Here is a 16,621-nt window from a genome sequence, read left to right on the forward strand (position 1 = left end):
TCGGGTGTCTCTGAGTGGCCAGTGGGGTGTAAGCCAAGCCCAGGCTTTGATTTCCTAGTGAGCAGTGTGGCTGGTGTGGAAGGGGGTGGTTGCACGCTGTACCCGAGAAGAAAGACGGCAAGATGGCTCAGGACGCTGCCAGACGGCGCGGGAAGCGCTGCAAAGCCTCCGCGGCCTGGGGTCTCCCACCCGGGAGAGGGGGCCTTCTCCCCTTCTTCCCAGGAAGCATGGCCAGTTTGATTCTGCTGTTGAGTTTGAAACGAGTGGACCGCGTGCTTCCCTGGCATGTGGCAGTGGAAAGGGAAGAAACAGCAGATGTATTTGTCTTGTCTTCAACTTCTACCTCGGGCTGTCACCAAATGCCATTCCCCCCTCTTCCCCCTGCTGCAGAGCAGGGGACAGCAGCAAGGCCGGCTTGTTCTCAGAGTCTGGCAAGGATAGTGGAGGACCTCTCTCCGAGGGGGCCTCCCTCAAAATATCCTGTGAGATGTACAGAGAGAAATGTGACGTGTCAGGACCCTGGTGGCCAGCAGGCCTCTGGTGACTAGCAGGACCCTGGTGGCTGGCCTCTGGTGACCAGCAGGCCTCTGGTGGCTGGCCTCTGGTGACCAGCAGCTGGACCCTCCCCAAGTCTGGGCACATAACTGCCTTCAGGCCATGCAGGTCTCTGGACAGTTGCAGGAGGAAGGGGGGGGGGGTCTGGTCTCTTGTCACGGTTATTGCGGGATGGGTGCGTCTGTCTCCTCGGTCCCCAGAACGGGCCACGGTGAGGCTTGAGGTCAGTTCCCCTGAAATCCTGTGCACTGGTCAGCCTGGAGTCAGAATGTCAGAATCCTCGCCCCCAGAGCTGTGGCTTCCCCCTGTAGGACCAGCAGCGTCCTTGAGCTCAACAGGTCGTTTCTGTGTGTTTTTTTTCCTTTCTCCATGTCCTAGTTCCCAAGCCTCAGCTAAAAGATTAAAAAGCTAAAAAGGATCTTCCCGCCCCCAGTCGGTTTCTAGATTTAAATCAGGCTCTGTTCCCAGCACCTGTGTGCCCCAGACCCTCCACCCCACCTCCCAGGGCCTCCCCGGGCAGGGTGACAATGCCAGCCTGCCGGAAGGTCCCGCCACACGCGGCAGTGCTAATTATCTGCCGTTTTATCTGGAGCATTCTGATTGGCCAGGGAGGGAGGCTGATGGCCGGAATGGGGCCAGGCTAGGGGCGGTGGACCGTCCAGGTGTGCGGAGGAGGCTGGGCTGCCTGCAGGTGGCAGCTGGGTGGGCCGAGGGGGGACGGTCCTCCGGGACCGGTCAGACCTCGTGCCGTGCTGGCCACGGCTGTACACACACCAGCCACCACGTGTTCCCAGGGTGGAGAGGAGAAAGAGCACCAGCATGGAAGTCCAGCCTGGGCGCGGACATGCCCAGCCGCGCTAGTCAGCCACGTGGAGGCCAGCCCCGCCGTTCCCATTTCCCCAGCTGGTCTGGCTGGGGGTACGGGCGTGCGAGCGCCCGCTGAGCCCCCGGGATCCTTTTTCCTTTCTTTCTTTCTTTCTTTCCTTTTCTTTGGATTCTAATTACTCTAGAGTGGGAACCAACTCATTGACACCCGGCTGCTTATTCATTTGTCCAACCCACTTGAGAGGGTGGCGATTGGGACACAGCCTCCAAACAAGCGTGGCTGCACATGCCCTCCCCCTCCCCCCGGGGGTCCTCCGCTGTGCCCCTCCCCCCCGGGCGTCCTCCCCTGTGCCCCTCGCCCGTATCCTTGGCTGTGCCCACTCCCTGTCCCCCCAGGCATCCTTGGTGGTGCCCCTCCCCCCCACGTCTCGGCTGTGCCCCTCCCCCCCACGTCCTCGGCTGTGCCCCTCCCCCCCACGTCTCGGCTGTGCCCCTCCCCCCCACGTCTCGGCTGTGCCCCTCCCCCCCACGTCCTCGGCTGTGCCCCTCCCCCCCACGTCTCGGCTGTGCCCCTTCCCCTATGTCCTTGGCTGTGCCCCTCCCCCCTATGTCCTTGGCTGTGCCCCTCCCCCTGCGTCTCCAGCTGTGCCCCCTCCCCCCCATGTCCTCAGCTGTGCCCCTCCCCCCAGGCATCCTCAGCTGTGCCCCCTCCCCCCATGTCCTTGGCTGTGCCCCTCCCCCCCGTCCTTGGCTGTGCCCCTCCCCCTGCGTCTCCAGCTGTGCCCCCTCCCCCCCAGGCGTCCTCAGCTGTGCCCCCTCCCCCCCATGTCCTCAGCTGTGCCCCTCCCCCCATCCTCAGCTGTGCCCCTCCCCCCAGGCATCCTCAGCTGTGCCCCTCCCCCCATCCTCAGCTGTGCCCCTCCCCCCAGGCATCCTCAGCTGTGCCCCCTCCCCCCCATGTCCTCAGCTGTGCCCCTCCCCCCATCCTCAGCTGTGCCCCTCCCCCCAGGCATCCTCAGCTGTGCCCCCTCCCCCCTGGGCATCCTCGGCTGTGCCCCCTCCCCCCAGGCGTCCTTGGCTCTGCCCCCTCCCCCCTGGGCGTCCTTGGCTCTGCCCCCTCCCCCCTGGGCGTCCTTGGCTCTGCCCCCTCCCCCCTGGGCGTCCTTGGCTCTGCCCCCTCCCCCCCAGGTGTCCTCGGCTGTGCCCCCCTCCCCCCAGGCGTCCTTGGCTCTGCCCCCTCCCCCCTGGGCGTCCTTGGCTCTGCCCCCTCCCCCCTGGGCGTCCTTGGCTCTGCCCCCTCCCCCCTGGGCATCCTTGGCTCTGCCCCCTCCCCCCTGGGCGTCCTTGCCTGTGCCTGTCCAGGATGGTGAGCTGGGCAGAGCTGGGCAGAGCTGGGCAGAGCTGGGCTCCTGCCACAACAGGCCGGGTGCCCTTGTGAGAGGGGTCCACAGGGCTCCAGAGCAAGCGGGGCCCAGGAGGGGGGAAGGGGACGGCGCTAGGGCTGGGGGGCTGGGGGGCTGCGTGCGAATCCAGCTCCTTTCAGAGGAAGGCAGTATTTCGGGCGGCCCTCCCCTCCCTGCCATAGACTATGTAGGAGTTACTGTTTCCACTGAGATTCCAGAGGAGACCTCCAGCCGGAGGCCGGGGTGTGGCCCTGGTGTGTGCATCCCGGCAGTCACAGCCACGTGGCCTTGGGGTGACCCAGTCGGCCCGCCCCGGTTTTCTCCTCTCCCAGTCAGAGCAGTGATGGAGCAAGCTGACGGTCGGCCCAGCGCTTCGTCACCGCAGGGCAATGGCCATCACCCCAAGCCTCCGGGCCTCAGTCTCCCTATGTTAGCAGTTTTTGCAATGCCAGGGCCCGTGCCGTGGGGCGGCTAGAGACCGAACAGGACAGGGAGCAGCTCTGCGGCCAGAACGGTGTCTGGCTGTGAGAACAGAGACCTTAGGAGCCACCGTCTGAATTCACAAGCCTTCACCTTTGCGGCTCTGTCCATCTCCTCCTCCTCCATGCCCTCAGCCTGCTCAGAGACGGGGGGGGGGGGGGGGGTCGAGGGAGGGGGGAGGGTTGAAATCTGCTGGCTTTAGAAGGTGGGAGGGAAGCCCCGCCCAGCAGACCTTGCTTGCATCTCATTGGCCAGGGCCTGGCCAGCCCACCCAGCAGGGAGGCAGGAGGCGGAGCCTGGGCCTGGCTCCCCCACCCCATGGCAGAGAGAGGGCTGAGTGCTGGGTGGCGGGTGCCCAGGACCCCGGCGTGTGGCATGGGCGGAGCCCAGGTTCTGAGCGTGTGTGGAGCAGGGCAGGAGCCGTCGCCCAGCGCGGAGGCCCGGGGAGGGCTTATAGGAGGGCAGGGACATTGGAAGGTGCCCTGAGCCCTGAGGACAGCGGGAGCGTGGTGTGGATGATGGGTGTGGGCAGATCAAACCACAGCTGTGAGGGCCGTCGCTCATGGTCCCAGGGACCTGTGGTCACCCCTCCCTGGCCGTCGCTCACGGTCCCGGGGACCTGTGGTCACCCCTCCCTGGCCGTCCCTCCCGTCCCGGGGACCTTTGCCTGCCGCCCTCCCTGGCCCTTTCCTCCAGCCCGGCTTCTGGGGTGCACTAGCCCTGTTCTGGTTACCATGGCAAGGAGAAGAGGTTTATTCAGTGCACAGCTTTGAGGCCCAGCAGCACGCTGTGCACTTGCTTGCTCTCTTAGCGGCGGGCGCCGCCCCGGGGGAGGGTCCCATCCTGCAGCAGCTCCCTCTCAGAATCTGCTCCGGTTCCCTGCTTCCCCCAGGGCCACCTTCTTTCCGCCCCAGAGCTGAGCCCCTGCCTGCTCACGGGTTCCCGTTCCCACCTCCGGAAGCTCTGCAGGCCACGCACGTGCTCACCGACCAGGAGGTGACTTCTGTTTATTGGAGAAGCTGCGGCCGCCCTCTTCCTGTGCCTCTGGTCTCCGGGGGCCTTGCATTTGGTGCTGGGCTGGTGCCAGGGTTCAGGGTACGCTGACATGCTCCCTGGGTGGGTGGGGACTGGTACTTCCCCATCGGCCATTCAAAGCATGGGATCCTTGAGAAAACGTGCTGCTTCTGCTGTGAGCTTGTAACCAGAAACATGGACTTGGAGCTGTGTCCCCAGCACCCCTAGAGCCCACACCCCACAGACGCGGGCACCGTGGGGCTGTGCGCCATGTTCCCGGGAACTGGGAACCAACAGGAAGTTGCCTGTCATGTGACTGGGGGTAGGAGGTCAGGCCTGGTGTGTGGTGGCCAGTGCAGTCAGTGGGAGGCCTGGTTTCCTTTCCCAAATCCCCTGACCCATCACGTGGACTACTTACCTGGCCGCCGTGGCCGTGGCCTCTGCACCTGTGGCCGCTGCCAGCGTGATCTGTGGCCATGGTATCTGTAGCCATGGTAGGCAGAATTGTGGTCCCCCAGATCTCCCTAAAGGAGGAATGAGTTGAGAGTCGTATGAGGGACCATTGCCACTCAGAGGCTGGAGGAAAGGTGGGACTCGGGGCTTGGGGGACTCTAGAGGCTACTTGGGGAAGGAGGCCAGAGCCTGGAGAGAGGAGGACACCGCCCCACCCCCGTGGCCGGCCCAGGAAGCCCCGAGTCCAGCTGCTGTAAGAAGATGAACCTGTGAGCATTAACGCTGCACCATGTGGTCAGAGTGGCCCATCGGGCGTTCCGAACGCAGGCTTCTTACTCTCCCCTGCCCTTGCTCGGTCAGCACTAGCTACCCAGAAGGTGCTCTGCGAGTACCTGGCATCTGAGGGAGTGGCTGGTGATCGGAGCTCTGTGTCCTGCTGCAGTGGCTGGGCTTGAAGTCCTGACCCCTGTCCTCTCCTGAGGGGCCTCACGTCCCCCAGCTGTCCAGAGCACAGAACGCGGCCCAGAACTTCTGGGGCCTGGCTTCCAGCTCAGTGCCTTTCCACCCTCCAGTCCTGCTTGGCCCCCCGGGCACCCCAAGGGCTTGGCTTGGCTTTTCCCTGGGCCGGGTGTGACCTCTGCCAGCCCTGTACACTGGTGCCCCCCAGCCACCCAGCTCTGTCTCCCTGATTCGAGGAAGCCCACGGCCTCTCTGACTTTAGAAAGAAGTTACTGGGCAGGAAGCAGGGGTGGTGGGGACCGGGGAAAGCCAGGACGGTGAAGGTATCCAGGCTGCCCGGGCCTCCCCTCTGCTGCCCTGACCCCGCCCAGCCCGCCCTCTGCCCCGCACCCCCAGCGGCAGTATCTCACGTGGGTAGATGTGCCCACTACTCAGACGGGCAGGGGCAGCACTGGGCGGGGCACAGGCCGCCTCTCACCCCCTCTAAGCAGGGCAGATGCCAGGAAGGGGGAGTCCCTCTCCCGCCCAACAGTCAGGGACGTTTTCAAAGGGAGCCGAGAGCCGGGAAGTCCGAGGCGGGCTCCCACAGAGACAGCGTTCTTTATGCATCCGAGGGCCAGGCCAGGGAGAGGTGGCTAGACTCGAGACTGTCTCCACCCTCACAACTCCGCTGTGTAGACTGCGCCATGGCCACCTAACAGATGGGGAAACCGAGGCTCTGGGCCCCAGTGTCCTGCCCGGCTCAGGCAGCCGGGGACGGACGGTTCCTGTGTGAATATGGGCCGCTGCCAGGGGCTCGGCGGTGAGCTCTGGCCCAGCCTGCACGGGCCCCATCTGTGCCCACCGGGCAGAGCAAACGCCGCATGGCTCTGCATCTGCCCCTGTCCTGTGCCCTGCCAAGAACACCACGAGCGAGGATCTGCGCGGGCCGCGGTCTGAGGGAAGGCTCACGCGTCAGTGGGCCTCGCTGCCACCTCGTGTCGGGGTCGGTCCTAGCTCTGCAGCCGCCTCTCCCAGCCTCCTGCAGAAATCCCTGGGCTTTCAGAGGGCCGGAGCGGAGGCCATGCAGTCTCCCGGTGCCCCGTCTCGGTCTCTTCGTGGAGCTGCGTGAAGGGTTGTGTTAACTGCTGACACCCAGAGGCCGCCACTGCCTTCCACGAGCCCGGGGGGAGGAGGGTTGGAGCGGGGGGGGGGGGGGGGGGGGGAAGGGTCTTGGTTTGTTCTCCTGGATGACGTGCTGGCGCCGTGTAGATTTCTCCAGACCGCTCTCCAGCTCCGGGGTTGAGCTCTAGCATTAGCTTGAGCACTGCTGTGGACACAGGGTCCCATGGGATGGTCTCACCTGAGCACCACCCTAGCCAGAACTGAAACTCAGTACCTCGGCTTGCAGCAGGGCTGCAGGCTGCTGCAGTAGTCCTGGGGGTGTTAGTTGAGCATGCTGTGCAGTGTGCACACTGGTACTGTGCAGTGTGCTCCTGGGTACTTACTGGGCACTGTGCTCCAGGGTGCTGGACAATGTGTTCCTGGGTACTGGGCAGTGTGCACCGTGTGTACCTGGGTACTGTGCAGTGTACTCCCGTGTACTGTTCAGGGTGCTCCTGGGTACTGTGCAGTGTGCTCCCGGGTACTGTTCAGGGTGCTCCCGAGTACTGTTCAGGGTACTCCTGGGTACTGCATACTGTGCTCCCGGGTACTGTGCAGTGTGCTCCCATGTACTGTCCAGGGTGCTCCTGGGTACTGTGCAGTGTGCTCCCGGGTACTGTTCAGGGTGCTCCTGGGTACTGTTCAGGGTGCTCCTGGGTACTGTGCAGTGTGTTCCGAGTACTGTGCAGGGTGCTCCCAGGTACTGTTCAGGGTGCTCCCGAGTACTGTGCAGTGTGTTCCAAGTACTGTGCAGTGTGCTCCTGGGTACTGGGCAGTGTGCACACTGGCCATCAGCCTAGGGAAGTGCAGTGAATTTATTCTCAAGCTGTTGATGCCCCCTGTCCTCTGCCCCACAACAGCCAGGCTGCCGCACAGGAGCCACGGGGAGTCGGCTGCCTAGGGACGTGTAAACAGGGAGAGCATAGCAGATACAAAGGCCCTGTGGTAAAAACTCATGGCAGTCAGGAAGCAAAGGTTACTCGGCAGGGAGTGGCATGGAGGGGGGGGGCAGAGCCCCGAGGACTCTCAGCTGCTTGGAGTGTGCTCTGTTTATGGTGGAAACCAAATCCATTGATGAGGAGAGGGGTGGACAGGGGAGCGGGGAGAGGAGGCCACTGCCGGTGGTCTGGCGACTGATGCCGCTCCTGGCGCTCTGGTCTGCCCTCACGGCTGAGCGCCAGCTGCCGGGCGCATTGGCTTGGCACGGTGACGCGGGCCTGGGCAGGAGCTTGGACCTGACTCTGCGCGGCTCCTCTGTGGCTCCCGAGGCAGGGCGTGACTCGCCCACTCGGGGCCGGTTTCCTCGCCGCCTCCTTTGACCCTGGAAGGCGCTTCCTTCCAGCGGCAGGCAGGGTGCGTGGGTGCCGGGCCAGGCTCCGTCTGTGCGTCGCGGACTCGTTCCTGTCCTCTAGTAGGGGCTTCAAGGACAGGCATCTTCTCAGGGCCCAAGCCCATCTTTGCCCTGGTTCTACCCGGTTTGCCCTCCCGCCCTTGTGAGGAGCTCTGCCGGCCGCATGGAGCCCGGGGTGGCGTGAGCGTGGCGGGGAGGGTCACACCGAGAGGGCCGCGTGTGGAGAGGACTGGGCGGCCCGCACTGGGCAGGCTGCAGAGACAAGCACCCGCAGTCTGTGGCATGGAACAACAAACAGCCAAGGTGGTTCTCATTCTGGCCACCCTGTGTCCTTCCCGGGGACCCAGCCCGAAGGGACAGCACCACCCAGGATGGCATGGTCCCTCGGGCCCAGGGCAGAAACATGGCCCGCTAGGGAGAGCGTGAACTGCCGGTGACCGTGTTCCCGCAGGATGAAAGCCAGGGGAGCTGATGATGGCCCTCGTGGTCACCCGGGCGGCGGCCTGCAAGGCCCTGCCCCGCTCCCCAGCTCTCTCCTGCCAAGGCTGCTGGGCTGCGGGCCCCTGCCCTCCCTGCCGTCCGCACAGGGTCCCTGTCCACTGCCCGTGTCCACTCGCTGTGGAAGGCACCAGAGGAGGCCGCGCTCACCGCGCTCAGCTGCAGGGCTACAGATGACCGCAGGAGATGCCAGCGCGTCCCGTATGGGGGCCGTGGGAAGGGTGGGGCCCCAGAGACCAGCCTGATGCCTGTCCCAGGCTGAGCCACATCTGGATGCCCCCCTGGGAAAGAGAGCCAGCAGTTCCTGGGGGAAGATGTGTGCAGAAAATCCATGCAGCGCCCTGCCCGGAGTGACTGTCCTTAGCTGGAGGGAACAGAGAAAGGCCCAAACAGAGGCAGGGCAGAGGTGGTGGGTCTAAGCAGAAGACAGATATTATTATTATCATCTATATTATTACCTATCTTGTACTATCAACTTTGTCTGTATTATTAACTGGTTTAGTCCTGCAGCCTGATGATTTTATCCGAAGGCTCTTCTTTATATAAGAAAATGTAAGAAAGTGTAAGAAAATGACAGCAGTCTACTTACTGTAGGATGTCCCGTGTTTCTTAAAACTTGTTTCCGTTGCGGCATGGCAAGGCTTTTGCCCAGGGCCTTGGGCCGCGTTGCTGTGGAGCGGCCGGTGGGAACGGAGTCTCTTTGCCCTGCCTGTGGGGAAGACCAGGTCCACAACTATCACAGAACCCACAAGTGTGGCCGCCTGCGCTCCTTGCTTCATTCTTGCTCATAAAATGCACTGTGCATGATTCTTGTGCACAGTGTAGTACAAGGACCCTGTGGGTGCCTGTGAACACCTTAACTTTGGGATGAGGAGTCCGGAGCCTTACGCAGGAAAAAGAGGAGGGAATAAAACACAGCATGCCCCAGAGCCTGGGTTTGGAAGTGCTCGGCCCTCCCTGTGGCACTCATATCCCATTGGTGGGAACGTATCACGTGGGAGCATCCAGTTGCAAAGGCTGCTGGGAAATGTAGTTCCAGGCTCATGGCTGCGCCCCACCCTTTCCACGCTAAGGACTCTGTTCTGTAGAAAGGGTGAACGCTGTCCCGCTGTCTCTAGGCATCAAAGATGCCCCATACTGCCCGGTGCACTTCTGGAGCAACTTTTGAAGAATGAATGCCGGTTTGTGTTGAATAAAAATGATCGTGCATTGACCTTGGAGTACCGAGCAGAAGAGACTGACCGCTCACCAGACAAGTTCCTTTTAGAGTTATTTTCCCAAAGCTAGTTGCTTAATTTCTCCAAATTTGCAGCAGGATATAGGAAGATGACGGGCCGGGAAACCTCGTGTGGGAGGAAAATACCTAAAGAGTACAACTGTGTGCTGCGTCTCCTGTGTTTGCGGCGCCCATCCCCCCACCCTGAGCCAGCCACCAAATCTAATTACGCCTCCTATCATTTTCCGTGAAATTTGCATATCAATCTGCTGCGCAGAGGAAGCAGGCAGAAGGCTTCACAAGGAGCGGGGAGCGTTAATGGGCTTTATTTTGTGGGTGTTGTTTCATTGGATTGTTTTAGAAGAAAGCAACTGTAATCAGGAAAATCACCAGGAAGATAGGTATCTTTTCCCCTAGTTCGGTCTCCTGCAGGTTCTCAGACTGGCATGGGAGCCTGGGCAGCACGGGCAGCCTGGCAAGGAGGTTCAGTGCCGGTCTAGTGGCCGTGTGCGAGCCAGCTATGGCAGCGGGAACGTGCAAGACCCCCGCTTTGCAGAGTGGCCCCTGCCGGTCCCTGCGCCCAGCCTGCAGTACCCCACCTGCACTTTGCAGCGGAGCCCTCTGACCCCTCCAGGGAGCCTCTGAGGCACGCCCCTACTTTTTGCGCTCAGGTCCAAGACTGGGGCTTTGTTTCCCCAGGAGAGTGAGTCTCCCTGCAGAGGGCAGATCGCTGAGAGCTAGCGCCCTGGGTGCATGCGTGTGTGTGTGCGTGCGTGTGTGTGTGCGCGCGCGGCGTGCAAGGACTTGACTTCTCAAGTGTCTCTTTCTCTTCCCCTGCACAGAAACCCGCGCAGACCGCAGCAAGAAGCTCTTCAGGCATTACACGGTGGGCTCCTATGACAGCTTCGACGCTGCCAGGTAAGAGCCTCTCCCTGAAGCTCTGGCCGCAAGCTGTGGCTGCCAGGAGCTGGCTGTGCCAGGGAGCGCACCTGGAGTTGGCCTGGAGGGGGCGCATCCTGCGGGGGAGAACGTAGCAAACCCTGGCTCTGGGCTTCTGTCCCTTCTGTGAGCCCCATGTGCGCTCCTGTGCGTCTGCTCAGGCAGCCCTGGCCCTGCAAGGGCGTTCCGTTGGAGGCCCCCAGCCGGCCAGGGCTGGGACACAAAGCCGTGGGTCTGTGTGAAAAGCCATGCTCAGAATCCCACGGGAACCACATCCGCAGCGCCTGGGCAGGGACATCCAGGGTCTCTGTGTCCCTTCTCCCTCTGAATCGGGTGTGCCTGCCGGTGGAGGCCTGAGGGAGGAGGCCTAAGGGAAGAGGCCCACTGGAGGAGGCCTGTGGCAGGAGGCCCACTGGAGGAGGCCTGAGGGAGGAGGCCCACTGGAGGAGGCCTGAGGGAGGAGGCCCACTGGAGGAGGCCTGAGGGAGGAGGCCCACTGGAGGAGGCCCGAGGGAGGAGGCCTGCAAGGACCTCTGCAGAGCTCGTGTGCCATAGCCTGACACACGCACCCCGGTCTGTGTGCTACCTCAGCTTCTCCCTCCCACCTGTCCCCGGATGTGATGCTTTCGTGTCTCCCATGCCACAGTCCCTGGCCGTGCCCCCCCCCGTGACACGGCCCCCCCAGATATGGGGCCTGGCGAGTGTGCGTGTGACGCAGGAGGAGGCGGGGAGGGAGGCACGTGACGGGCGCTGGAAGGTCCCGCCCGGCACTGCTGACCGGCCGGCCCTGGGTCTGGGGCGCCCCGCCGCCCCAGGCTGCTCCCCAGGCTGGGGGGTGGGGGACGGCGCGGTCCTCAAGACACAGCAGAGTCACCAGAGTTCTCCCCGGCTGTGAGGAGCTCAGAGAGAAGTGGCGCAAAGGAGGAGGGGAGGTTTCGGTCTGTGACCTCGGGACGTGCAGGCTCGGTCGCTTGGGGTCTGGGGAGGGTCGGAAGGTCGAGGCAGAGGCGTGGGGTGGGCGCTGCTCACCTGGCAGTGACTGGGAGACCCGGAGAGACGGGAGGGGGTGGGAACAGGTGTATCTTTCCAGAACATGCCCCCCCCCCGCCCCGGCGCTCACACCCCCAGGCCCTGCCCCTACCCCAGGACCCCACCAAAAGCAGGGTCCGAGCCGTGTGTGCCAATCGCCCGTGGAGGATCCGGTGGAGGTGGACTGGCCGGGAGCGTGGAGTCTGGTGGGACGTTTCGTACCGCAGGCAGCGGCGGCTCCCAGCTGGCTGAGCCCCGCCTCCTGCGCGGACGGGGAAGGCCGGCCAGGCACAGAGCTGCAGTGCGCCCGCGGTGACCGGCTGGCCTGCCACGCCCTCACCCCACAACAAGCCCTGTCCCCAGGAGTCTCCATGCTCACTCCGCCCCCAGCTGTGGCTCAGGCGGCAGGGCCTCCACGGGCCTGCGTGGACAGAGAACGTCCGCGTGCCACCGCCATGCGTGTCCCCCACAGCCCTGGGCTGTCTTCCTCCTGAGGGCCAGAGCATCGTGGTTGGCTCTGTGTGTAGTGTCCCGTGGTTTTCATCGGCTGGCGGGCTGGGGGGCCTGGTTGCCGCTGCCTGTTGGACATGGTGTATGGACTTGTGTGGAGGACTGCTGGCTCGGATCTGTGCTCGGTGCTTCTAGGCGTTGGTCTAGGAGCGGACTCGCTGCAACGCTCCTCCTCTCTGATAAACAAAGTGCGCGTGGGGCTGGGAAGGTGGCTCAGTGGTAGAGCGCTTGCCTTGCATGCATGAGGCCTCGGGTTCGATTCCTCAGCACCCCATAAGCAGAAAACGTCAGAAATGGCACTGTGGCTCAAGTGTAGAGCGCTCGCCTTGAGCTGAAGAGCTGAGGGACAGTGCCCAGGCCCAGAGTCCAGGCCTCACAACCGACCAAAACAAAAAAGTACGCTGGCTGGGCTTGGTGAGGCACCCTTGTAATCCCAGCATTCAGGAGGCCCAGGCAGGAAGACCCAGCACTCAGGCAAGAAGATCACAGGGTAGGGGCAGCCAGACTCAGATTAGAAGGTTAGGAAGGGAGTGGAAGAGGGCAACGGAGAGAGAGAGAGAGATGACAGGCAGATGACAGGTGATGATACATAGTTACATAGTTACATAGGTAGTAGATGGTAGATACAGACACATAGCTACAGATCTCACAGATACGCCCGGCGTCCCCCAGGGGGCAGTGCAGCTTTCCGGTTCTCCCTCCCTCCCCCCTCCCCTTGCCAGCCATAGGGATGAACCCGGCCTAACGCAGGCTCTGCTCCGCAGCCCCATGGCCCCGGTTACACCGTCCAGCTGACCCGTGACCCGGCATGGTCCAGTCCGGAGCCCGGTGCTGGCCCAGCTTTTCTGACGAGGCTGGCCTGGCAGGGCGGGCCTGGCTGCCCGGCCCTGGGCTGGGGACGGGAGGTCATGGTGGGTAGGCCTCGTCCTGTACTTCTGTCCAGTGGGGTCCAGGCGGTGCCAGAGGCCAACACGCCCTCTAGAGGGCTGTGCCAGTGGGGCACAGGGCCCTGATTCTGGGAGGGTCCCCCAAGCGGCGGTGACTTTGCTGGGCTGGGGAGGGGGGGACTGCGGGGTTCCGAGCTGGCCCAGGTGCCCAGCACAAGTGATGGTCAGCAGGAGCGGGGCGCCAGGCTGCAGGTCAGCAGGCACAAGACTTGGGGGATGGCGTCTGGCTGTCTAGCTCCGGCCCGGCGGCCCGGGCATGAGTTTGGACCCCAGTGCTCACGAGGGATCCTCCGTGTCTTCCCCAAGCACTGGCCGTGGGGCGGGAGCTGGCGCCACAGGAAAGGGTCAGCTGGTGGTTCGGAGCGGAGGTAAAGGTGTGGTGGCTCATACCTGCCGTCCCAGCTGGCCACCAGGCGGACAAAGGAGGACGGTGCATTGCGTGCAGCCTGGGGAAATGGTTATCTTGTCTCAAATGCAGGCTGGGCATGGTGACCCATGCCTGCAATTCCAGCTTCTTGGGGAGTCAGGGACGGGAGGATTGAGTTTGGGGGCCAAGGCAAAAGCCAGATATGACCTATGAAAATGAAAAGCAGAAGGGCTGGGGACACAAGGCCCTCAACCCGATCACAGCACTAAAAAAGAAGGCTCTGGCACTCACCAGAAATGGTCCCAGGAGAGCGGGGGGGGGGGGGGGGGGGGAGGATGGGGGCGGGAGAGGGCCCGCTGTGGGCGGGGTCACAGGGGGCTGGCACGGGGCTGGGGCTGGGGCTGCAGACAAGGTGTGCATGAAGACCAGGAGCTGGGCGGCCAGAGCGGATGAGGACACCCCCCAACGCAGCCAGGGTCCCCCCTTCCCGCCCTGCCCATGCCAGTGTTACCCCGAGACCCAGAGCCAGGCGTCACGTGAGAGAAGGATCTGGAAGTCGCCACACTGCCCACTTGACCCCAAGCCGGGCACTGGTGGCTCCCACCTGTAATCCCAGCTGCTCAGGAGGCTGCAATCCAGAGCATTGAAGTCCATAGCCATCCTAGGAAGAAAAGTCTCTGAGATGCCATCTCCAAAACAACCAGCAAAAGGCGAGGCTAGAGGCATGGCCCAGGCGGTAAAGCACCAGCCACGTATGTGTGAGGCCTTGAGTGCCAGCCCCAGAACCACCAAATAGATCTACACCCCAACACGGGATGGGAACCCCCCATTTGCAGACCTCCACTAAGGTCCCAGCCTCCCAACATGGGTGCCGGGAGGACCTCGGGGCCACCCCAGGCTGAGCAGGATTTGCCTGCCCACTCACCTTACCTACCCAACTGTCCACCCATCCTCCCATCCACCTGTCCAACCATCCATCACCATCGTCATCCACCCACCCACCATCATCCACCCATCATCCACCCATCCATCCATGCACCCATCATCCATCCATCCATCCACCCACCATCATCCACCTATCCATCCATCCATCCATCCATCCATCATCCACCCATCATCATCTACCCATCCATCCATGCACCCATCATCCATCCATCCATCCACCCACCATCATCCACCTATCCATCCATCCATCCATCCATCATCCACCCATCATCATCCACCCATCCATCCATCCATCCACCCATCCATCCACCCATCATCCACCCATCCATCCATGCACCCATCATCCATCCATCCATCATCCACCCATCATCATCCACCCATCCATTCATCCACCCATCCATCCACCCATCCATCCATGCACCCATCATCCATCCATCCATCCACCCACCATCATCCACCTATCCATCCATCCATCCATCCATCATCCACCCATCATCATCCACCCATCCATCCATCCATCCACCCATCCATCCACCCATCATCCACCCATCCATCCATGCACCCATCATCCATCCATCCATCATCCACCCATCCTCATCCACCCATCCATTCATCCACCCATCCATCCACCCATCCATCCATGCACCCATCATCCATCCATCCATCCACCATTATCCACCTATCCATCCATCCATCCATTCATCCATCCATCATCCACCCATCATCCACCCATCCATTCATCCATCCATCATCCATCCATCATCCACCCAACATCCACCCATCCATTCATCCACCCATCCATCCATCCATCATCCACCCATCCATTCATCCATCCATCCATCATCCACCCATCATCATCCATCTATCCATCCATCCTCCATCCACCCACCCATCATCCACCATCCATTCATCCACCCATCATCTATCCATCCATCCACCCATCATCTATCCATCCATCCATACATCCATCCACCCATCCATTCATCCATTTATCCACCCACCCACCCACCCACCCATCCATCCACCATCCACCCATCATCCACCCATCCATCCATCCATCCACCCATCATCATCTACCCATCCATCCACCCATCATCCACCATCCATTCATCCATCCATCATCCACCTGCCCATCCATCCATCATCCACCCATCCATCCACCCATCTATCCATCCATCTACCCATCCATCGACCCAACTATCCACCCACCATCATCCACTCACCCATCCATCCCCCATCATCCATCTGTCCATCCACCCACCTACTCCATCATCTACCCACCCACCCACCCACTCATCCACCCATTCCTTATCCAGCCAGCCATCCTCCGCCTGCTTGCCCTCCACCCGTCTGTTTAGCCAGTATTTATCGGGACTTGACACTTCGAGGAGTTAGACAAGTCAAGCCAGTCTTTGACCTGAGGTAGGCTGCAGTCCTATTGTTGAGAAACCAAAAAATGAACACAAACCAGAAAGTTCCACTCTCTGCTCAATGCCATGCAGTAAATTCCCTGGGCTCTCCCTGGAGTCCTTAGGGCAGGGCAGGCCAGTCCAGCCTTCTCTAAAGAAGGACCAGCTCCCTGAGCACCTGACTTGAACTGACACCTGAAGGTTGAGGAGGAATGAAGCCTGTAGGGAAGGCCAGCAAGTGCAAAGGCCCTGAGGTAGGAAAAGAACCTGAGTGGGTGGGGAGGGCTGAGAGCTGCCAAGGACAAGCCTTCGCCCCGGAGGGTCTGGGCGGGGTCTGGGCGGGGTCCGGGAGGGTCTGGGCGGAGTCTGGGTGGGGTATGGGCGGGTCCAGGAGGGTCTGGGCGGGGCCTGGGTGGGGTCTGGGCGGGGTCTGGGCGGGGTCCGGGAGGGTCTGGGCGGGTCTGGGGGGATCTGAGGGGTCTGGACGGGGTCCGGGAGAGTCTGGGCGGGGTCTGGGGGCCTGGGCAGGTCTGGGCGGGGTCTGGGCGGGGTCCGGGAGGGTCTGGGCGGGGTCTGGGCGGGGTCTGGGCGGGGTCTGGGAGGGTCTGGGAGGGTTTGGGCGGGGTCTGGGGGTCTGGGCGGGGTCTGGGCGGGGTCTGGGAGGGTTTGGGCGGGGTCTGGGGGTCTGGGCGGAGTCTGGGGGGTCTGGGCGGGGTCTGGGAGGGTTTGGGCGGGGTCTGGGGGTCTGGGCGGGGTCTGGGGGTCTGGGGGTCTGGGAGGGTGTGGGCGGGGTCTGGGCGGGGTCTGGGGGTCTGGGCGGGGTCTGGGGGTCTGGGCGGGGTCTGGGGGTCTGGGCGGGGTCTGGGAGGATCTGGGCGGGGTCTGGGGTCTGGGCGGGGTCTGAGCGGGGTCTGGGTCTGGGCGGGGTCTGGGGTCTGGGCGGGGTCTGGGCGGGGTCTGGGCGGGGTCTAGGGGTCTGGGCGGGGTCTGGGGTCTGGGAGGGTCTGGGCGGGGTCTGGGGTCTGGGCGGGGTCTGGGGGGTCTGGGCGGGGTCTGGGGGTCTGGGGGGGGGTCTGAG

At 62.8% G+C, this 16,621-nt stretch overlaps 1 protein-coding gene across 2 annotated transcripts in view; it reads left to right on the forward strand.

Moving 5' to 3' along the window:
* Shank2 (SH3 and multiple ankyrin repeat domains 2) overlaps positions 1 to 16,621 on the forward strand; it is a 289,122-nt gene that overhangs the window by 141,508 nt on the left and 130,993 nt on the right. For both annotated transcript variants that reach the window (XM_042670380.1, XM_042670381.1), the window contains exon 13: positions 10,240 to 10,315. In XM_042670380.1, coding sequence (XP_042526314.1) covers positions 10,240 to 10,315 — 76 coding nt within the window. The remainder of the gene's footprint in view (positions 1 to 10,239; positions 10,316 to 16,621) is intronic.

The sequence above is a fragment of the Dipodomys spectabilis genome, unplaced genomic scaffold, assembly GCF_019054845.1.
Source record: "Dipodomys spectabilis isolate Male_0828 unplaced genomic scaffold, ASM1905484v1 ptg000544l, whole genome shotgun sequence".
Lineage (NCBI taxonomy): Eukaryota > Metazoa > Chordata > Mammalia > Rodentia > Heteromyidae > Dipodomys > Dipodomys spectabilis.